Below are 23,222 nucleotides of genomic sequence, written 5' to 3'. Positions count from 1 at the left end.
CATCCAGGGGGCTCTAGAATTGTTATTCCTACCCTTTTTCTTCAAGGGTACATGTTTGGCCTGCGCCTTCTGGATCTCCTCCTTGAATGCCTCCCATTGTTCCGACACTGATTTATCTACAAGTAGCTGTTTCCAGTCCACTGTGGCCAAATCACTTCTCAACTTAGCAAAGTTAGCTTTTCCCCAATTTGGGACTTTTATTCCTAGTCTATCCCTGTCCTTATCCATAACTACCTTGAATCTGACTGAATTATGGTCACTGGCACCCAAGTGCTCTCCCACTAATACCCCTTCCACCTGCCCAGCTTCATTCCCCAAAACTAAACCCAAAACCACCCCCTCTCATGTTGGGCTTGCTGCAGACTGACTAAAAAAGTTCTCTTGAATGCATTTTAAGAATTCCGAACCCTCTATACCCTTCATACTATATTTGTCCCAATCAGTATTAGGATAGTTAAAATCCCCTACTATTACTGCCCTATTATTTTTAGACTTCACAAAAATGTACCTACATATTTGCTCCTCTATCTCCCTCCCACTGTTTGGGGATCTATAATACACGCCCAGCAGTGTGATTGCCCCTTTTTTATTTTTCAGTTCGACCCATATGGCCTCATTTGATGATCTCTCTAACATGTCATCCCTCCTCACGATTGTAATAGTTTCATTAATCAATACCGTGACCCCCCTTTTTTTTTTACCCCCTCTCTGTCCTGTCTAAAAATCCTGTAACCAGGAATATTGAGCTGTCAAACCTGCCCCACTTTCAGCTATGTCACTGTAATGGCTATAATGTCATTCTCCCAAATGTCTACCTGTGCTCTCAGTTCATCCGCCTTATTCGCTATACTCCTTGCATTGAAGTATATACCATTCAGCACAGGAAGACCTCCTTGATTACTACTTACTAATCCTTGTTTGCTCTTGTCTTACAGATTCACTTTCTGCATTCTTGCTTTCAAATTTCAGCTTTACTTCCTTCCCTATTGAATTTGTTCTCAGGTTCCCATCCCCCTGCCAAGCTAATTTAAACTCTCCCCAACAGCACTAGCAAAACTCCCCGCGGGGATATTGGTCCCAGCGCTGTTGAGGTGCAACCCGTCCGGTTTGTACAGGTCCCATCTCCCCCAGAAGTGGTCCCAATGCCTTTAGGAATTTAAAGCACTCCTTCCTACACCAACTCTCTAATCACGCGTTCATCCTCTCTATCCTATTCTTGTACTTATTAGTTCATGGCACCGGTAGTAACCCGGAGATTACTACCTTTAAGATCCTAGCCTTTAATTTGCCTCCTCGCTCCCTAAATTCTGCCTGCAGGGCCTCATCCCTCTTTCTACCTATGTCGTTGGTCCCAATATGGACCACAACCTCTAGCTGTTTACCCCCCCCCCCCAGAATGCCCTGTGTCCACCCTGTGACATCCTTGACCCTGGCACCATACCATCCTGGAGTCACGCCTATGGCCGCAGAAAGGCCTCTCTGTCCCTCCCCACTGTGCAGCTGAGCCACCAATGGTGCCTTGGACTTGACTCTGGCTGCACTCCCCAGAGGCACCATCGCCTTCACCGGTACTCAAAAGAGAATATTGGTTGGAAAACTAGATGGGCTCGGCGGGGGGGGGGGGGGGGGGGGGGGGGGGGGCGCAGACTCCTGCACTACATGCCTAGAGTTCTTCATCCGTCTGATGGTCACCTCCTGAAACATGCTATCCACACAGCTCTCAGCCTTGCGGATGCACCGTAGTGACTCCACCCGCTGCTGAAGCTCCAAAACGCGGAGCTCGACTAGTTGAAGCTGGAGACACCTCCTGCGCAAATGGTTGTCTAGGCCACGCAAAGTGACCAATACTTCCCACATGCCGCAGGACATGTAGTCAACAGGACTGAGCTCCTCTGCCATCCCTCTATTTAAATTTATCTGGTTAAAAAGAGAAAGAGAGATACTTACTAATTAAACAGCTAATCACTTACCTGCCCAGCCAAGGGCTGTGAGCTCCTCGCCGACCTCTGGGCCTCCTGCTCCTCGGACTCTCGGACCTCCGGAACTCATGGGGCCTCCCGACTCGCCGAGCTCCCAGGGCCTCCCGACTCACCGAACTCCCGACTCGACGAACTCCCAGGGCCTCCTGACTCACCGAACTCCCGACTCACCAAACTCCCAGGGCCTCCCGACTCACCGAACTCCCGATTCACCAAACTCCCAGGGCCTCCCGACTCACCGAACTCCCGACTCGCCAAACTCCCAGGGCCTCCCGACTCACCGAACTCCCGACTCGCCAAACTCCCAGGGCCTCCCGACTCACCGAACTCCCGACTCGCCAAACTCCCAGGACCTCCCGACTCACCGAACTCCCGACTCGCCAAACTCCCAGGGCCTCCCGACTCACCGAACTCCCGATTCGCCAAACTCCCAGGGCCTCCCGACTCACCGAACTCCCGACTTGCCGAACTCCCAGAGCCTCCCGACTCACCGAACTCACAGGGCCTCCTGACTCACCGAACACCCGAAGCTGGCTGAAGAGGCAGTGAATGGAGCGCTGAGCTCCGGGGGGATTCTTCCCTTCCTGCAGATCTACCAGAGCAATGGGTGGCACAGGAGAAGGAAGATGATGGTGAAGAGGATGTTGATGAAGACTACACCACCCAGGAGTCACAGCTGCGTGATACTGCCATCCTTCAGGACAGCAGCACATGCCAGGCCTCCAGCCGTACCCCTTGGGGCACCATGCCAGTGGAACATGGGAAGCAAGACCAGGCTGCCCAGGAGCATCCTCTAGAAATGCAGCCAACAGTGGTTCCATGCCAGCAGCCAGCTGCCATTGGACAACGGCAACAACTTCAGTTGTATGACACATGCATAAGGAGCCAACTATTTCAAACACCTAGAGGAAGCACGAATAGGTCCCCATAGGGAACACCATATTTCCTCTGTCCTGAATACACCTGAGGTTGGATGGGAGGAGGGCGTCTCTGAGGGTCTGAATATCTGCTGGCACTCTGACCCTCTGAGAAGTCAAAGGCAGGTGCAGGTGTCTTGTAGGTCGAATTCAAAAAGAAACACGTTAAAATCTTTTCCTACCTTCAGAGATCTTCAACGAAAAACTTTTAGCCTTATCTAATTTGAGGAACAGCTCACTTCCGCCTTTAACAGCTGATCCTTACAACTGCGTGTTGCATTGATACACGTGTGACTTGCCCCGAATACACTGGTGGGTTAAATTCAGGAAACTGCATCCACAGTGCCACTCTCAGGGGGCATATGTAAATGAAGCCATTGGCAACGAGCAGACTGGCCACAGAACTGCTCCAGAATCATGAACAAACTTGGGAGGAAGTCTATTAAAGGCAGATAAGCACTGTTACCAGCTTCCCCACAACTTTCCTCGCTGGAAAAATTGCTAATGCTATGCCAACTCCACTAAAGTATTGCAAATAATGAGAAAACTTCTTTACCCAGAAAGTAGTTGGAATGTGGAACTTGCTACCAAAGGGGGTGGTTGAGACGAATAGCATAGATGCATTTAAGGGAAAGCAAGATAAGAACATGAGGGATAAAGGAATAGAAGGGTATGTAGATAGGGTGAGATGAAGTAGGTGGGAGGAGGCTGGTGTGGAGCATAAACATCGGCACGGACCAGTTGGGCTGAATGGCCTGTTTCTGTGCGGTAAATTCCATGTAATTTGATGAAATTCACCCCCACTGTGCTGTTTAGTGTATAAGTATAGTGGACTACTGTGAATAACGGTGTATTATGTTGATTAAAATTATTATTATTGGCTCTTTAGTTTACTCTAACTAAAAAAAACTTTTTTACTTTCTTTACAAATCATAATAGCTGTAAATATTGATGGGAAGGCACACCGAACAAGCGTCGATGATCAAAATGTAAAATCACTGTCTAAGGATTCTTCACTTATTAATCAGGAAGTTATGTCTAAAATTCTTCGTGAGAAAACCCCTTCTGTTCGTGATGAAGCCGTACCTTGTCCATCTCTGCCTATGCTTAAGGAACATTCTGTACATCAGGAAGTTTCAGGTACTCCAAATGAAACCGTCCCTTATCAAGAAGGAGTACCTGTCCCATATGAACCTTTGATTAGGGCCCCATATGTTCGTCGTGAAGGAGTACCTGTCCCATATGAACCTTTGATTAGGGCACCATATGTTCGTCATGAAGGAGTACCTATCCCATATGAACCTTTGGTTAGGGCTCCATATTATCAAGAAGTCGTACCTGCTCCATATGATCCTTACATCAGGGCCCCGTATTTTCATCAAGAAGCCATACCTGCTCCATTTGAACCTCTGATTGTGGCCCCAGCTATTCGTCCAGAACCTGTTCCTATGCCATATGAAACTGTGGTTATGACTCAGCCTCTTTGTCAAGCACCTGTGCCAGCTGCATATGATTACAGGATTAAAGGTTCCCCTGTTCGGCAGGAGGTTTTACATTCCCCCTATGACACAAGATTATCGTCTGGTCATCAAGGAACTGTACCGACTGCAAGTGACATCAAGTCTCTGCCTGTTGGTCCCCCAGCTCAACCTTCTCAACATGAATGTCTGCCCTCGCCTGCTCGTACTGAACCGATACCTGCTACTTATAGCAGTAAAACTTTAGAGGCTGGTCAGGAACCTGTACGGGTTATTTCCCCGCCTGCTCTTCAAGAACGTTCATCTTCTCAGTTTGAAAGGAAGTCCCCGATTGTTTTACAACAATCAATGGCACCTCAATATCAGTCCCCACCTGTTTATTCACAACCTATACCATCTCCATTTGAGCCTATACCTCCTTCTTACTATCAAGGGGTATCTCCTCAATATGCAAATATGGCTCCAGTTGTTTACCAGCCCATATCACCTCAATACACCACTAGGTCCCCTCCTCTTTATCAACCAACTACAGCTTCTCAATACGAAAATAAGTACCCATTAAGTGCTCAACAAACAGTACCTGCTCAGTATGAAACTTTTTCTCGGCCAATTGAGGGGAAGTCTGTTTATCAACTAGCTCCAGGTGAGACATTAATATGTACGTCTGTTCCACAAGAAAGTGTGGGGCTCCCATCACCTACTCCATATGAGAGTTTGAAGATAAGCCGTTCTGTTCGCCAAGAAAGTCCACCTGCTGCAAGTGGCGAGATCTTATCTGTTTGTCAAGACCATTCATGTGATCAATGTAAGAAGGTCCCATCTACTCATCAAGATAAACTGGCTCCATGTGGTGATGTCTCAGCTGTTTGCCAAGACCAGCCATGTGATTATTGTAAGAAGGCTCACTCTACTACTCAAGATAAACTGGCACCAAGTGGTGATGTCTCATCTGTTTGTCAAGAACATTCGTGTGATCAATGTAAGAAGACCCAATCTACTGAAGATAAACTGGCACCAAGTGGTGATTTCTCCCCTGTTTGTCAAGAACATTCATGTGATCAATGTAAGAAGAAGTCATCTACTCATGTACAGTTATCGTCTGCTCCAAGTGGCGATGTCCCAACTATTTGCGAAGAACATTCATGTGATCAATGTCAGAAGAAGTCATCTACTCATATACAGTTATCGTCTGCTCCAAGTGGCAATGTCCCAACTATTTGCGAAGAACATTCATGTGATCAATGTCAGAAGAAGTCATCTACTCATGTACAGTTATCGTCTGCTCCAAGTGGCAATGTCCCAACTGTTTGCGAAGAACATTCATGTGACCAATGTAAAAAGTCATCTACCGGTCAAGAGTCGTCTGCTCCAAGTGGCGATGTCTTAACTGTTTGCGAAGAACATTCATGTGATCAATGTAAGAAGTCATCTGCTCATGTACAGTTATCGTCCACTCCAAGTGGCGATGTCCCAACTGTTTGCGAAGAACATTCATGTGACCAATGTAAAAAGAAGTCATCTACCTATCAAGAGTCTTCTGCTCCAAGTGGCGATATCTTAACTGTTTGCGAAGAACATTCATGTGACCAATGCAAAAAGAAATCATCTATCTGTCAAGAGTTCTCGTCTGCTCCAAGTGGTGATCTCACAACTATTTGCGAAGAACATTCATGTGACCAATGTAAGAAGGAAACCTCTATCTGTCAAGAGTTCTCGCCTGCTCCAAGTGGTAATCTCGCATCTGTTTGCGAAGACCATTCATGTGACCAATGTAAGAAGGAAATATCTATCTCTCAAGAGTTCTCGTCTGCTCCAAGTGGTAATCTCGCATCTGTTTGCGAAGACCATTCATGTGACCAATGTAAGAAGCAGTCATCTACCTGTCAACGTTTCCCGTCCGCTCCAAGTGTTAATCTCGCATCTGTTTGCGAAGACCATTCATGTGACCAATGTAAGAAGCAGTCATCTACCTGTCAACGTTTCCCGTCTGCTCCAAGTGGTAATCTCGCATCTGTTAGCGAAGACCATTCATGTAACCAATGTAAGAAGCAGTCATCTACCTGTCAACGTTTCCCGTCCGCTCCAACTGGAGATCTGCCATCTGGTTGTCGAGACCCTTCATGTGATCAATGCACAAAGAAGTCATCTACCTGTCTAGTGTTCTTTTCTGCTCCAAGTGCTGATCTCTCATCTGGTTGTCAAGAAGAGTCATGTGATCAATGCAATAAAGAGTCATCTTCCTGTCAACAATTCTCGTCTGCTCCAAGTGGTGATCTCACGTCTGGTTGCGAAGAACATTCATGTGATCAATGCAATAAAGAGTCATCTACCTCTCAACGTTTCTTGTCTGCTCCAAGTGGTGATCTCACGTCTGGTTGCGAAGAACATTCATGTGATCAATGCAAGAAGGAGTCATCTACCTCTCAACGTTTCTTGTTTGCTCCAAGTGGTGATCTCTCATCTGGTTGCGAAGAACATTCATGTGATCAATGCAAGAAGGAGTCATCTACCTCTCAACGTTTCTCGTCTGCTCCAAGTGGTGATCTCTCATCTGGTTGTCAGGACCCTTCATGTGATCAATGTAGCAGGACATCATCTTCCTATCAACAGTTTTCATCTGCTCCAAGTGGTGATCTCTCAACTGGTTGTCAAGATCCTTCATGTAATCAATGTAAGAAGAAGTCATCTGCCTGTCAACGATTCCCATCTGCTCCAAGTGGTGATATCTCATCTGGTTGCGAAGAACATTCATGTGATCAATGTAAGAAGAAGTCATCTACCTGTCAACAATTCCCATCTGCTCCTAGTGGTGATCTCTCAACTGGTTGTCAAGATCCTTCATGTGATCCGTGTACGAAGGTGTCAACTACTCGTCAAGAGTTCTCAACTGGTACAAGTGTATCTAGTTGTCAAGACCATTCATGTGATCAATGTAGAAAGGTATCATCTACTCGTCAAGAGTTCTCGCCTGGTACTAGTGCATCTAGTTGTCAAGATCATTCATGTGATCAGTGTAGGAAGGTGTCATCTACTCATCAAGAGTTCTCAACTGGTCCAAGTGCATCTAGTTGTCAAGACCATTCATGTGATCAATGTAGGAAGGTGTCATCTACTCATCAAGAGTTCTCACCTGGTGCAAGTGCCAATGCCTCATCTAGTTGTCAAGACCATTCATGTGATCAGTGTAGGAAGGTGTCGTCTACTCGTCAAGAGTTCTCGCCCGGTGCAAGTTCTGATGCTTTATCTATTTGTCAAGTCAATTCATGTGTTGAATGTAGGAAGGTGTCGTCTACTCGTCAAGGGTATTCGTCTGCTCTAAGTGCCAATACCTCATCTAGTTGTCAAGATCATTCATGTGCTGAATGTAGGAAGGTGTCATCTACTCGTCAAGAGTTCTCGCCCAGTGCAAGTGCCAATGCCTCATCTATTTGTCAAGACCATTCATGTGATCAGTGTAGGAAGGTGTCGTCTACTCGTCAAGAGTTCTCGCCCGGTGCAAGTTCCGGTGCCTTATCTATTTGTCAAGATCATTCATGTGCTGAATGTAGGAAGGTGTCGTCTACTCGTCAAGAGTTCTCATCCGGTGCAAGTGCCAATGCCTCATCTATTTGTCAAGATCATTCATGCGCTGAATGTAGGAAGGTGTCATCTACTCGTCAAGAGTTCTCGCCCGGTACAAGTGGCGATCTCTCTGATTGTCAAGACCATTCGTGTGATGAATGTAAGAAGGTGTCATCTACTCGTCAAGCGTATTCGGCTGCTCCAAGTACTAATGCCTCATCTAGTTGTCAGGACCATTCATGTGCTGAATGTAGGAAGGTGTCATCTACTCGTCGAGAGTATTCGGCTGGTTCAAGTGCCAATGCCTCATCTAGTAAACAAGACAATTCATGTGATCAGTGTAGGAATGTGTCATCTGCTCCGCAAGATTCTTCATCTGCTCCAAGTGGCAGTGTTTCATTTGGTTGTCAAGATCCTTTATGTGCTCAATGCAAGAAGGAGTCATCTACGCCAATTAGCGATGTTGCATCTCCTCCTAGTCAAGCGCATTCATGTGATCTCTGTAGTAAGGACTCATCTACTCATCAAGAACCTCAACCATGTGATGAATGTATCCAAAACGCCTCTAGTGAAAATCCCCAAGACACCACATTGCAATGTTTGTATAAGGCTCCATCATCTGCATATGGTGCACCGGACACTGCATCTACAGATCCGTCAACAACATTTAGTCCACAGAATAGTGTGTGTAAGTCCCAACCCTTTAATGAAGGAAGTCCTGATGGAGGTCATTCTGACGCATTACCCACCAATAAGCCCATTTTCATGCACCTTTCCACAAAATGTTGCATTGTGAACTATAGGGATTCATCAACTTGCCTTGAACCTGTAATCGTTTACCATGAATCTACAATTCAGCGAGTATCAGAAATTCACTTGAAGGATGACGGTGATGCAACTAGTGCTAAAGATGGTAAATCTAAAGAAGATACAGATGGTGATGTATGCTCTGTTGACGCTGCATCAAAAGGCAAAAAAGCTGAGGCTCCATCTGAAGACGATATATCTTGCCATAGCTCTACAGATTCTGTATGTGGGAGATCAGAAGGGGATGCACAGGAAAAATCTGGTGAAGCTGGTAAGGAAGATGCAAATTAGGTGAAGAGTAAAAGATTTAGTAAGAAGTTTTGAACATGAGAATGAGAGAAAGCAATTATGTCCTTCCACAGACCATTGAACTCTAACCCCGTCCATCCAGCAGAAGCCAGGGAGTGAGTTGTGGTGGGGGGGGGGAGGGGGGAGGGGGGGTTGGTGGCAGCAGTTAAAATAATGTGGGGGACATATCAACTGGCTTCCTACCCTGATGTACCCGACTAAAATTGCAGGTGACAGGTCACGCACAGGATTTAAAAATCGATCCCGTTGATTTTTGAAGTTAGTACAGTTCCTCCTAACAGTTAGCAGGTATTCTTTTGTTGCAATTTGGTGTTTAATGTAACATTAGGAAAACTGGAGAAAGAATTGCAAATATATAGATCAAGGTCCAATGATGTCATCGCCCGACGGCATTATTAACCTGAGGCCTGATCAAAGTGAGCCATGTTGGCTTCAACGCCAGGCCAAAGCTGTCAGGACATGCATCCTCGGCTAGAAGGGTAGATTTTTCCAATGTGTTTTTAAAATTTTCATGTGGGCCAGGAGGCGCTGCAGGCTCCAGAAAGAAAGGTTGAGCCCTGGTGTGGACTTGCCAACTCTTCTCCGAGCATGTAATCCCTGTCGGACACCCCGTCCCCTTCCTAAAGACTTACCTACGTATTGGGATTCATTCTCTCTGGTCCCCAGCGGCGGCCTCCAGCCGTACGGTTTCAACAGCCAAGCAACTGCTTTCCGCTGATCTCCAGGTCGTTTTGGTTGGGGAAGTCGGCCAGTGATGTGCTAACAAGGCTCCCACTCCCAGATGGATTGGCCACTTGCTAGGCTGCATTCCTGTCCGGGATTTAAAAGCGATCCCATTGATTTTGCAGTTAGTGCAGTTCCCCCTAACAGTTTATTTTTTTTGTTCCAATTTTCATGTTTAATGTAACGTTAGGAAAAATGGAGAGTGAATTGCAAATACAACGAAAGGATGGAATATGGGAAGATTAAGTACTTTTGTACTGATGCAAGGAGAATTAGGAATAAACCTTGGGAATTAGATTAGATTTCATGTTCTACTTGCAGCCATACTTGTGTTATGTTACTGACGTTACTGACATCACAGAAGTAGGGCTGCCAGTTGAAATTGAAAAATGAGATCACACTAAGAAGAGTTTAGAGATCCAAAAAGCTACAGAAGAGCACATTCTGACATAAGTGCCATGATGCATCCTCGGGGCCTCTGCAACTGACACCACGAGTCAGGGAGTGGGGCAGAAGTACTCCCGGGATGGCAAAGAGGCTGCTCCCAGCAGTGCCTTTATATCAGGTGGCCAATTGTAATATGTTAAACAAAAACAGAAGCAAAAATTGACCTTTCATCTTTGCGAACATGGACCCCTATCCCAACTTGGACCTGGTGTTGTGCCTGTGCTGATCCTCTGCTGGGTTATGCTGGATACTTCAGGGAAATGTCCAACCCAAGCAATGTGAGACAGCCTTCTCTTTGGGGTTTACACAACATTAACATCTGGATTTAGGTTGGAAACCACCTCTGGAGTAATAATCGCATTGTTATTGTCGCCCCTGCCTCAGCTCATCTGCTGAAACCCTCATCCATGCCTTTGTTATCTCTAGACTTGACTCTTCCAATGCTCGCAAGGCCAGCCTCCTATCTTCCACCCTACATAAACTTGAGCTCGTCCAAAACTCTGCTGCCCGTGTCCTAACTCACATTTTCCATTCACCCATCATTCCTGGCTCCTGGTCCAGTAACGTTTTATGGGGCGGACTGGTTGGGCCGGATGCTCTTTACCTTTCCGCCATTGTTCATAGGTTTATATGTAACCTTCAGGGCTGCTGACCGAGGGCCGTGCGGCTCTTTGTCGGCCGGCGCGGACACGATGGGCCGAAATGGCCTCCTTCTGCGCTGGAAATTTCTAGGTTTCTAAAATGGCAAATGTCACTCCATTATTTAAAAAGGGAGTAAGAGAGAAACCAGGTAACATCAAACATGTCAGTTTAACATCACTTGTGAGAAGTTACTGGACTCTTAACAGCAGAGACAGAATAACTAAGTACTTGGACAACTGAGCTGATTAAAGAGAGTCAGCACCGATTTAGAAAGGGTAAGCCATGTATGACTAATTTTCTGGGGGGGCCACTTGCATGATGGTTAGGGGATGCTGGCCTGATCGAGAACACTGATGTTGGTATGTCTGTTCTCCCAGGGGATTTGTAGGATTTTGCGGAGACATCGTTGGTGGTATTTCGCCAGCGATTTGAGGTGTCTACTTTATATGCTCCACGTCTCTGAGCCATACAGGAGGGCAGATATCACTACAGCCCTGTAGACCATAAGCTTCGTACCAGATTTGAGGTCTTCGAACACTCTCTTCCTCAGGTGACCGACGACTGTGCTGGCGCACTGGAGGCAGTGTTGGATCTCATTGTCAATGTCTGCCCTTGCTGATAGTAGGCTCCCAAGGTATGGAAAGTGGTCCACGTTGTCCAAGGCCGCGCCATGGATTTTGATGACCGGGGGGCAGTGCTGTGTGGCGGGGTCAGGTTGGTGGAGGACCTTTGTCTTACAGATGGTTAGTGTAAGGCCCATGCTTTCGTACGCTTTGGTGAAGACATTGACGATGGCTTGGAGTTCAGCCTCTGAATGTGCACAGACGCAAGCGTCGTCCCCGTACTGTAGTTCGATGACGGAGGGTGGGGCGACCTTGGATCTGGATTGGAGGTGACGAAGCTTCGTAGCATCGACCCAGCATCGAAGCACTGACCACCCTCGACCAGCTCCGCTGGGCGAGCCACATTGTCCGCATGCCTGACACAAGACTCCCAAAGCAAGCGCTCTACTCGGAACTACACGGCAAGCGAGCCCCAGGTGGGCAGAGGAAATATTTCAAGGACACCCTCAAAGCCTCCTAACCCTAACCCTAAATCCCCATCGACGCCTGGAAATCCCTGGCCAAAAACCACCCTAAGTGGAGGAAGAGCATCTGGGAGGGTGCTGAGCACCTCGAGTCTCGTCGTCGAGAGCATGCAGAAAACAAGCGCAGGCAATGGAAGGAGCGTGCGGCAAACCAGACTCCCCACTCACCCTTTCCTTCAACCACTGTCTGTCCCATCTGTGACAAAGACTGTAATTCCCTTATTGGATTGTACAGTCACTTGAGAACTCACTTTGAGAGTGGAAGCAAGTCTTCCTCAATTTCGAGGGACTGTCTATGATGATGGTTAGGTGAGTGCCAATGAATGTTGTCTGTGAGGACTTTCAGAAGCCATTCAATAAAGTTTCGCACAAGAGATCATCAGCAAAAATGCAAGTGCACGTTATTGGAAATAACCTTGTGACATGAGTTGATAAATGGTTGGGAGGTAGGAGAATGAGTTTGGATAAAGGGAATGATCTCTGGTTGGCACAGGATGTGACAAGTGGTGCTCCCCAGGGATCTGAAATGGTGTCTCAGATTTTCATCACATATAGTAATGACTTGGATGAAGGAATAGAGAGTTGTATATCCAGTTTGCAGATGACTCTTAAGTTAGGAGGTATAGTAAGTTGTGCAGATTGGAGCAGGAAGTTACAAAGGGACATAGACTAAATGAGTGGAAAAAGCTATGGCAGATGGAATTCAATGTCGGGAAACATGAGGTTATCCAATTTTGATCTGAGACATACAAGTTGGAATATTTTGTTACGGGCGAGAAACTAGGAGCTTTGGTGGAGGAAAGGTATTGGTGACCCATGTACGCAAATCACTAAAAGCAAGTGTACAAGTTCAAAAAGTAATCAAGAAGGCTAAGGGAATGTTAGCCTTTTTCACGAGGGGATTGGAATACAAAAGTGAAGAAATGATACTTCAGTTGTACAGTACAGAGCTATGGTCTACAGGGCTGTAGTAATATCCGCCCTCCTGTATGGCTCAGAGACATGGACCATGTACAGTAGACACCTCAAGTCGCTGGAGAAATACCACAAACGATGTCTCCGCAAGATCCTACAAATCCTCTGAGAGGACAGATGCACCAATGTTAGCGTCCTCGACCAGGCCAACCCACATTGAAACACTGACCACACTTGATCAGCTCCACTGGGCAGGCCACATTGTTCGCGTGCCAGACACGAGACTCCCAAAGCAAGTGCTCTACTCGGAACTCCTTCATGGCAAATGAGCCAAAGGTGGGCAGGGAAACGTTACAAGGACACCCTCAAAGCCTCCCTGATAAATGCAACATCCCCACTGACACCTGGGAGGCCCTGGCCAAAGACCACCCTAAGTGGAGGAAGTGCATCCGGGAGGGCGCTGAGCACCTTGAGTCTCGTCGCCGAGAGCATGCAGAAATTAAGTGCAGGCAGCGGAAGGAGCGTGTGGCAAACCAGTCCCACCCACCCTTTCTGTCATGTATTTCACCATCTTGCAATAACAATAGTTATGTAACTGTAACTCATGCACACTGTACCTGTACCCTTGAAATGCACACCCTAACCACAGGGGGTGAGCTTGCGGGAGTCACTCCTTATCTGGGTTTCCAGGTATAAAAGGGGAGGTCCCACCCAGGGTCAGCACTCCTCGGTCCTAGGGATAAAGTGAAGGTCACAGAGTGACCGTGTCTGATATGTACATGCCTTGTGTGAGTTTGTATCAAGGTGCAGAGACACTACATTTGGCGACAAGAAACGGGAATTACCGAACCACGAGGATGGTCACCGGTGGCATAGAAGAACGCTATTGTGTGGGTGAGGACTGGGACGACTTTGTGGAAAGACTCCAGCAGAGCTTTGTCACAAAGGACTGGCTGTAAGAGACAGCGGCTGACAAGCGGAGGGCGCATCTACTGACCAGCTGTGGTCCACAGACGTATGCGCTGATGAAAGACCTGCTCGCACCCCAAAAGCCAGCGGACAAGTCCTTCGAAGAGCTCAGCCAGCTGATCAGTGAGCATCTCAAGCCGGCAAGTAGCGTACACATGGCCTGGCACCCGATCTACTCTCACTGGCTTAGGGAGGGTCTTCATGGTGGAACTGCGCCGATTGGCCAGTCTCCGTAAGTTCTCCGATGCCTGCAGGGGGGAAATGTTAAGGGACTTTTTCATCGAGGGCATTAATCATGCCGGCATTTTCAGGAAGCTCATAAAGACTAAGGACTTGACTTTAGAAGGGCCGGCGTTGATAGCTCAGACCTTTATGGCAGGGGAAGAGGAGACCAAGCTAATTTACGCACGCAGTCCTGGTTTTAACGTTGCGATGAACCAGGGAGTCAATGTTGTAAAAGTGATACAGAACCCCGCAGGCAGGCAAGGGCAATTCGACACCGCCCAGGCAGGCAAGGGCAATTCGACACCGCCCAGGCAGCAATAAACTCCAGGGTGGGCCCGCAACAGGGACAATGGAAAGGGGATCGGCAATTCACGCCATCACGAGGAACAATGCATCCCGTGATGGGACCAATAACACCCTCCATCAGAGTGCTTAGAAACAGCAAACGGGCCATCAGAGAGGAATGCCTGGGAATAGTCTTTTTGTTAACAACAATCTCAGCTCACACTGGAGGTGTGGGGGTAGATACACTGCCAAAAGCTGCAGGTTCCAGCTTTATACCTGTAGGATTTGTAATGTCAGTGGACACTTGGCCAGGATGTGCAAAAAGGCAGTAGCGAGGCTAGTCTGTGAGACAGAGGAACCAGACGAGGGGTCTGCAATGCAGGATGAGGCCTGGGGAACAACCATGGATGCTGAAGTTCAGAGAGATCATGTGGCTGACGTCCACAGCTCATACACTAAAACGCCACCCATGATGATAAAGTCTTACTGAATGGCACACGGAACTGGAAACGGGAGCAAGCCAGTCACTCATGAGCGCCCAACAATGGCCACACAGAGCTAGCAGGCCCAAACTGGAACACATTGAGATGCAGCTACGTACGTACACCAAAGAGATAATCCCAGTGCTGGGCAGTGCAAACTTACTGGTAACGCATAATGGATTACAGAACCGGCTGCCACTCTGGATTGTTCCGGGAAATGACCCCACGCTTTTGGGGAGGAGTTGGCTAGCTGAGATGAATTGGAAATGGGGGGATGTGCACGCCATTTCATCCGTGGAGTGAAGTTCATGCTCGCAGGTATTGCAAAAATTCGAGTCACTCTATCAACCCGGTGTCGGAACGTTCAAGGGCACTAAAGTAGTGATACGCATCACTCCGAACGCCAGACCAGTGCACTATAAAGCCAGAGCGGTGCCGTACGTGATGCGTGAGAAAATTGAAAATGAACTGCACAAGCTGCTCAGAGAGGGCATAATTTTGGCCGTTGAATTCAGCGACTGGGCAAGTCCCATCGTTCCCGTCCTCAAAGCAGATGGCTCGGTTAGGATTTGTGGCGACTACAAAGCCACCATCAACCGAGTGTCATGCAAGACCAATACCCGCTTCCAAGAGCGGAGGACCTCTTTGCCACGCTGGCAGGTGGAAAGCTGCTCACGAAGCTGGATCTCACTTCTGGCTACATGACTCAGGAACTGGCTGAAGATTCCAAGCTTCTGACCACCATCACGACGCACAAGAGATTATTTGTCTACAACAGGTGCCCATTTAGCATTCGTTCAGCAGCGGCTATCTTTCAGCGAAACATGGAAAGCTTGCTCAAGTCCTTCCCTGGAATGGTCGTATTCCAAGACGACGTCCTTATAACAGGTCGAGACACCGAGGAACACCTCCGCAACCTGGATGAGGTGCTACGCCGATTGGATCGGGTAGGCTTGCGGCTGAAAAAGGCCAAGTGTGTGTTTTTGGTCCCAGAGGTCGAGTTCCTGGGCAGGAGGGTTGCCGCAGACGGGATCCGGCCCACTGAATCAAACACTGAGGCCGGGTGCCCAGGTCCGGCAACACGCCGAAGTTGCGATCATTCCTGGGACTTTTGAACTATTTTGGGAACTTTCTGCTGAATTTAAGCACATTGTTGGAGCCGTTATACATGCTCCTCCATAAAGGGTGTGAATGGTTTTGGGGGGAACCTGCTGTGTTCCAACAAACTTTTGACTTTGTATGACCCCTGTAAAAAACTAGTTTCAACATGTGATGCGTCATCCTACGGGGTTGGGTGTGTGTTGCAGCAGGGTAACGATGACGGCCGACTCCAACCGGTAGCTTACGTCTCCAGGTCGCTCTCCCAGGCAGAACGTGGATACGGCATGGTCGAGAAGGAGGCACTCGTGTGTGTGTGTGTGTGTGTGTGTGTGTGTACGGTGTGAAAAAGATGCACCAGTACCTTTTCGTTAGACGGTTCGAGCTAGAGACGGACCACAAGCCGTTAACATCCCTGTTGTCCGACAACAAGGCTGTCAACGCTAACGCGTCAGCTCGCATACAGCGATGGGCCCTCACGCTGGCTGCGTATGACTACACCATACGGCACCGGCCAGGCACCAAAAATTGCGCTTACGCACTCAGCAGGCTCCCATTGGCCACCACCGAGGGGGCGTCGGAGCAGAGCGCCGAGATGGCCATGGCCGTTGAGGCTTTTGACACTGCGGGCTCCCTCGTCACAGCCCAACAGATCAAACTCTGGACTTAACAGGGACCCCCTCCTATCCATGATAAAGAAATGTGTCCTGACTGGGCGTGCCCCGAGGAAATCAGGCCGTTTCAGAGATGGATGGATGAACTCTCCATCCAAGCCGACTGCCTGTTATGGGGCAGCCGGGTAGTTATGCCCCAGAAAGGAAGGGAAGCGTTCATCAGGGAACTCCACAGCGAGCACCCTGGCATCGTGTTAATGAAGGCCATTGCCCGGTCACATGTATGGTGGCCGGGGATTGGCTCAGACCTGGAACATTGGGTTCGCTTGTGCACGACGTGTGCCCAGCTGGGCAATGCCCCCAGGGAGGCCCCACTCAGCTCGTGGCCCTGGCCCACCAGGCCATGGTCACGCATTCACGTAGACTATGCGAGGCCGTTCATGGGGAAAATGTTCCTGATCGTTGTCGATGCATACTCAAAGTGGATCGAGTGCATCATATTGAACTCATGCACGACATCCATCACTGTGGAGAGTCTGCATTTGGTTTTCGCGACCCACGGCTTGCCGGACATCCTGGTCAGCAACAATGGCGCGTGTTTTACCTGCCATAAATTCCAGGAGTTTATGTCGGGCAATGGGATCAAGCACGTCCGGACAGCGCCATTCAAGCCAGCTTCCAATGGCCAGGCGGAACGGGCGGTCCAAGTCATAAAGCAGGGCATCCTATGCATCCAAGGACCCTCCCTTCAGTACCGCCTATCGCGCCTCCTGCTGGCCTACAGGTCCCAGCCGCATTCGCTCACGGGAGTCCCGCCAGCGGAACTCCTCATGAAACGCACACTCAAGATGCGGCTGTCCCTCGTTCACCCAGACCTGGCAGACATTATTGAGGGCAAGCGCCAGTCCCAAACCGAGTTCCATGATCGAGGCTCAAGGGGGGGGGGTGTATAGAAATAGATGACCTGGTATTTGTTCTTAACCATGCTTTGGGACCCAAATGTCTTGAGGGCACCGTAATCGGAAAAGAAGGGAACAGGATCATGGTGGTCAGACTAAACAATGGGCAGATATGCCACAAAAACTTGGACCAAGTAAAGACAAGGTTCAGCATAGACGCAGAGGAACCTGAAGAAGAGCATGATGAGATAGCACCCACACCACTGCCAGCATACAAGCAACAAAGACAGCCCTCAGCATGCACATTCCTGGCGGCCAGCCCGGACAGGCCGGAATCACCTCAAGTGACTGAGGCTCAGCCACCAGAGCCACAACTGCGGCGCTCCACGAGAGAGTGTCGACAGATAGACTTAACCTCTGAAACTAAAAGACTTAAGGGGGGAGGTGATGTCATCTATTTCACCATCTTGCAGTGACAATAGTTATGTAACTGTTAACTCATGCACACCTTATCTGTACCCTTGAAATGCACACCCTGACCACAGAGGGTGAGCTTGCAGGAGACACTGCTCAACTGGGTTTCCAGGTATTAAAGGGGAGGTCCCACCCACGGTTTCACTCCGTGGTCCTAGGAATAAAGTGAAGGTCAGAGAGTGGTAACTTTATGGTGGGGAGGGCCATAATCAAGGGAATAATGGAGGCATGTGAAAAAGGAACGGCAGTAATCATGGGGGATTTTAACCTACGTATCGATTTGTCAAATCAAATCGCACAGAGTAGCCTGGAGGAGGAATTCATAGAATGCATATGGGATTGTTTCTTAGAACAGTATGTTACAGAACCTACAAGGGAGCAAGCTATCTTAGATCTGGTCCTGTGTAATGAGACAGGAATAATAAACGATCTCCTAGTAAAAGATCCTCTCAGAATGAGTGATCACAGTACGGTTGAATTCGTAATACAGATTGAGGATGAGGAAGTAGTGTCTCAAATGAGCGTACTATGCTTAAACAAAGGGGACTACAGTGGGATGAGGGCAGAGTTGGCTAAAGTAGACTGGAAACACAGACTAAACGGTGGCACAATTGAGGAACAGTGGAGGACTTTTAAAGAGTGCTCAACAAAAATATATTCCAGTGAAAAAGAAGGGTGGTAAGAAAAGGGATAACCAGCCGTGGATAACCAAGGAAATAAAGGAGAGTATCAAATTAAAAACCAATGCGTATAAGGTGGCCGAGGTTAGTGGGAAAATAGAAGAGTGGGAAAATTTTAAACGACACCAAAGAATGACTAAGAAAGCAATAAAGAAAGGAAAGATAGATTACGAAGGTAAACTTGCGCAAAACATAAAAACGGATAGTAAAAGCTTTTACAGATATATAAAACGGAAAAGAGTGACTAAAGTAAATGTTGGTCCCTTAGAAGATGAGAAGGGGGATTTAATAATGGGAAATGTGGAAATGGCTGAGATCTTAAACAATTATTTTGCTTTGGTCTTCACAGTGGAAGACACAAAAACCATGCCAAAAATTTCTGGTCATAGGAATGTGGGAAGGGAGGACCTTGAGACAATCACTATCACTAGGGGGGTAGTGCTGGACAGGCTAATGGGACTCAAGGTAGACAAGTCCCCTGGTCCTGAGGAAATGCATCCCAGGGTATTAAAAGAGATGGCGGAAGTTATAGCAGATGCATTCGTTATAATCTACCAAAATTCTCTGGACTCTGGGGAGGTACCAGCGGATTGGAAAGCAGCTAATGTAACGCCTCTGTTTAAAAAAGGGGGCAGACAAAAGGCAGGTAACTATAGGCCGGTTAGTTTAACATCTGTAGTGGGGAAAATGCTTGAAACTATCATTAAAGAAGAAATAGTGAGACATCTAGATAGTGCAATCAAGCAGACGCAGCATGGATTCATGAAGGAGAAATCATGTTTAATTAATTTACTGGAATTCTTTGAGGATATAACGAGCATGGTGGATAGAGGTGTACCGATGGATGTGGTTTGTTTAGATTTTCAAAAGGCATTCGATAAGGTGCCACACAAAATGTTACTGCAGAAGATAAAGGTACACGGAGTCAGAGGAAATGTATTAGCATGGATAGAGAATTGGCTGGCGAACAGAAAGCAGAGAGTCGGGATAAATGGGTCCTTTTTGGATTGGAAATCGGTGGTTAGTGGTGTGCCACAGGGATCTGTGCTGGGACCACAACTGTTTACAATATACATAGATGACCTGGAAGAGGGGACAGAGTGTAGTGTAACAACATTTGCAGGTGACACAAAGATTAATGGGAAAGCGGGTTGTGTAGAAGACACAGAAAGGCTGCAAAGAGATTTAGATAGGTTAAGCGAATGGGCTAAGGTTTGGCAGATGGAATACAATGTCGGAAAGTGTGAGGTCATCCACCTTGGGAAAAAAAAACAGTAAAAGGGAATATTATTTGAATGGGGAGAAATTACAACATGCTGCGGTGCAGAGGGACCTGGGGGTCCTTGTGCATGAAACTCTTTTTGGTCCCAAAAAGTTAGTTTGCAGGTGCAGCAGGTAATCAGGAAGGCGAATGGAATGTTGGCCTTCATTGCAAGAGGGATGGAGTATAAAAGCAGGGAGGTCCTTCTGCAACTGTATAGGGTATTAGTGAGGCCGCACCTGGAGTACTGCGTGCAGTTTTGGTCACCTTACTTAAGGAAGGATATACTGGCTTTGGAGGGGGTACAGAGACGATTCACTAGGCTGATTCCGGAGATGAGGGGGTTACCTTATGATGATAGATTGAGTAGACTGGGTCTTTACTCATTGGAGTTCAGAAGGATGAGGGGTGATCTTATAGAAACATTTAAAATAATGAAAGGGATAGACAAGATAGAGGCAGAGAGGTTGTTTCCACTGGTCGGGGAGACTAGAACTAGGGGGCACAGCCTCAAAATACGGGGGAGCCAATTTAAAACCGAGTTGAGAAGGAATTTCTTCTCCCAGAGGGTTGTGAATCTGTGAAATTCTCTGCCCAAGGAATCAGTTGAGGCTAGCTCATTGAATGTATTCAAGTCACAGATAGATTTTTAACCAATAAGGGAATTAAGGGTTACGGGGAGCGGGCGGGTAAGTGGAGCTGAGTCCACAGCCAGATCAGCCATGATCTTGTTAAATGGCAGAGCAGGCTCGAGGGGCTAGATGGCCTACTCCTGTTCCTAATTCTTATGTGACCGTGTTTGATATATACATGCCTCGTGTGAGTATGTAACAAGGTGCAGAGACACCCTTTCCCTCAACGACTGTCCATCCCACCTGTGACAGGGACTGTGGTTCTCGTATTGGACTGTCCAGCCACTTAAGAACTCATGTTAAGAGTGGAAGCAAGTCTACCTCGATTCCGAGGGACCGCCTATGATGATGGTCAGACTCCATCTGGAATACTGCGTTCAATTTTATGCAGTGAACCTCAGGAAAGATGTATTGGCCTTGGAGTGGGTGCAGCACAGATTCACCAACATTGATACTAATGCTTGAAGGGTCAATCATGAGGTTGCAAAAACTGGAGTTTAGAAAGATGAGAGGCAATCTGATTGAGGTGTTTAGAATAATAAAAGGATTTTCAAGGCTGGATACCCAAAAAATATTTCCTTATGGGAAATCCAGAACAAGGGGCATAATCTTAATATTGGAGCGAGGCCATTTAAGAGTGAAATCAGGAAGCACTTTTACACACGAAGGATAGTGGAAATCTGGAACACTCTTTTCCCCCAAAAGGCTGTGGAGGCTGTGGGTAAATTGCAATTTTCAAGAGCAAGATTGATAGATTTTTTTAAGTGAAAATATCAAGGGTTATGAAGAAAATGTAGGTAAATGATGTTGAGGTACATATCAACCATTATCTAATTGAATGGCGGAACAGACTCGAGGCTGAATGGCCTATGTTCCTGTAATTCCCTTGATGACCACTCTGGTACAGGCATGTGCTTCATTGCAGTACTCCTCTGCTGCTGTTCGGGCAACTCTTAGGGTTGATATGCATGAGAGTGTTCCAGATTTCCATGACCCTTCGTGTGTAAAAGTGCTTCCTGATTTCACTCTTAAATGGCCTAGCTCCAATATGGTGACAGATTAGGAAAAGGGGAGGTGCAACGAGACCTGGGTGTCATGGTTCATCAGTCATTGAAAGTTGGCATCCAGGTACAGCAGACTGTGAAGGCGGCAAATGGTATGTTGGCCTTCATAGCTAGGGGATTTGAGTATAGGAGCAGGGAGGTTTTACTGCAGTTGTACAGGGCCTTGGTGAGGCCTCACCTGGAATATTGTGTCCAGTTTTGGTCTCCTAATCTGAGGAAGGACGTTCTTGCTATTGAGGGAGTGCAGCGAAGGTTCACCAGACTGATTCCCAGGATGGCAGGACTGACATATGAGGAGAAACTGGATCAACTGGGCCTTTATACATTGGAGTTTAGAAGGATGAGAGGGGATCTCATAGAAACATATAAGATTCTGACGGGACGGGACAGGTTAGATGCGGGTAGAATGTTTCCGATGTTGGGGAAGTCCAGAACCAGGGGACAGTCTTAGGATAAGGGATAGGCCATTTAGGACTGAGATGAGGAGAAACTTCTTCACTCAGAGAGTTGTTAACCTGTGGAATTCCCTGCCGCAGAGAGTTGTTGATGCCGGTTGATTGGATATATTCAAGAGGGAGTTAGATATGGTCCTTACGGCTAAGGGGATCAAGGGGTATGGAGAGAAAGCAGGAAAGGGGTACTGAGGGAATGATCAGCCATGATCTTATCGAATGGTGATGCAGCCTCGAAGGACTGAATGGCCTACTCCTGCACCTATTTTCTATGTTTGTAGGGTACATCTTGTCACCCACATGCCATTGGTTAACATGATTTTCTTCCTTGAAAGTAATGGCAGTTTTAGTTTATGGGGACGGTAGTGTAGTGGTTATATTACTAGGCTAGTAATGGAGATGTGGGTTCAAATCCCACCCTGGCAGTGCGAGAGTTTGAATTCCGTTTAATAAAAGAGCTGGTACAAGTGACAGTGACCATGAAGCTGTCGGACTGTGGTCAGAACCCAACTGGTTCATTAATGTCCTTCAGGGAACGAAACCTGCTGTCGTTGCCTGGTTTGGTCGATATGTGACTCCAGTCCCACACCAATGTAGTTAACTCTTAACTGCCTTCTGAAGTGGCTAGTAAGCCCACCTAATTGTATCTAACCATTGCAAAGAATACTCCTATGAAACAGCATTGTGCAAGTACCTTGATCGCCCAGATTGTTGCGGTGTAAGAAGGCGCACACTACCTTCCTGGGTGAGTTAGGGGCGGGCAGTAAATGCCGGCCCTGTCGGCAGCCCCCACATGCTGAGAATTGATCAAAAAAGGAGCTCACAGAGGGTTGAATTCCAACTTGCAGCAAAACTTACATTGACATGCAGGAACCTTGCACGTTGTCACACACAATCTGTACATTCTGGCAGTATAAGACTGTTCTCCTGAGGATGTTGCAGGGGGATGATTGTAGGAGCTTCCAAAACATTTACTGCACTCTTGATCTTGGGAAAGCCATAAACCCCATAAAACTGGATGGCCCTAACTTGATGCTGCTGTAGTGTTATGCCAATCTGGTCCTCATGCAGTAGCTGAAAGCTCCTCTGGTGCCTTTCTGGTGAAATGCATTTTTCTAATAGTCATCTTCTCACTAAAGGCCCAATTAATGGGCCCAAGTTTCCACATGATTCGCACCTGATTTTTAGGAGCAACTGGTGGAGAACGGACTATTTTAGAAAT

General features: G+C 47.5%; 1 protein-coding gene across 2 annotated transcripts in view; it reads left to right on the top strand.

Annotated features, from left to right (window-relative positions):
- Positions 1–23,222, top strand: part of LOC139278135 (neurofilament heavy polypeptide-like) — a 108,797-nt gene that overhangs the window by 75,447 nt on the left and 10,128 nt on the right. Inside the window, exon 5 of one of the 2 annotated variants that reach the window (XM_070896793.1) lies at positions 3,836–9,013. The exons of the other annotated variant lie outside the window; for it this stretch is intronic. Coding sequence (XP_070752894.1) covers positions 3,836–9,013 — 5,178 coding nt within the window. The remainder of the gene's footprint in view (positions 1–3,835; positions 9,014–23,222) is intronic. 2 annotated transcript variants of the gene reach the window in all.

The sequence above is a fragment of the Pristiophorus japonicus genome, chromosome 1 (genome assembly GCF_044704955.1).
Source record: "Pristiophorus japonicus isolate sPriJap1 chromosome 1, sPriJap1.hap1, whole genome shotgun sequence".
Classification (NCBI taxonomy): domain Eukaryota; kingdom Metazoa; phylum Chordata; class Chondrichthyes; family Pristiophoridae; genus Pristiophorus; species Pristiophorus japonicus.
This window is presented reverse-complemented; position numbering and strand designations above follow the sequence as displayed.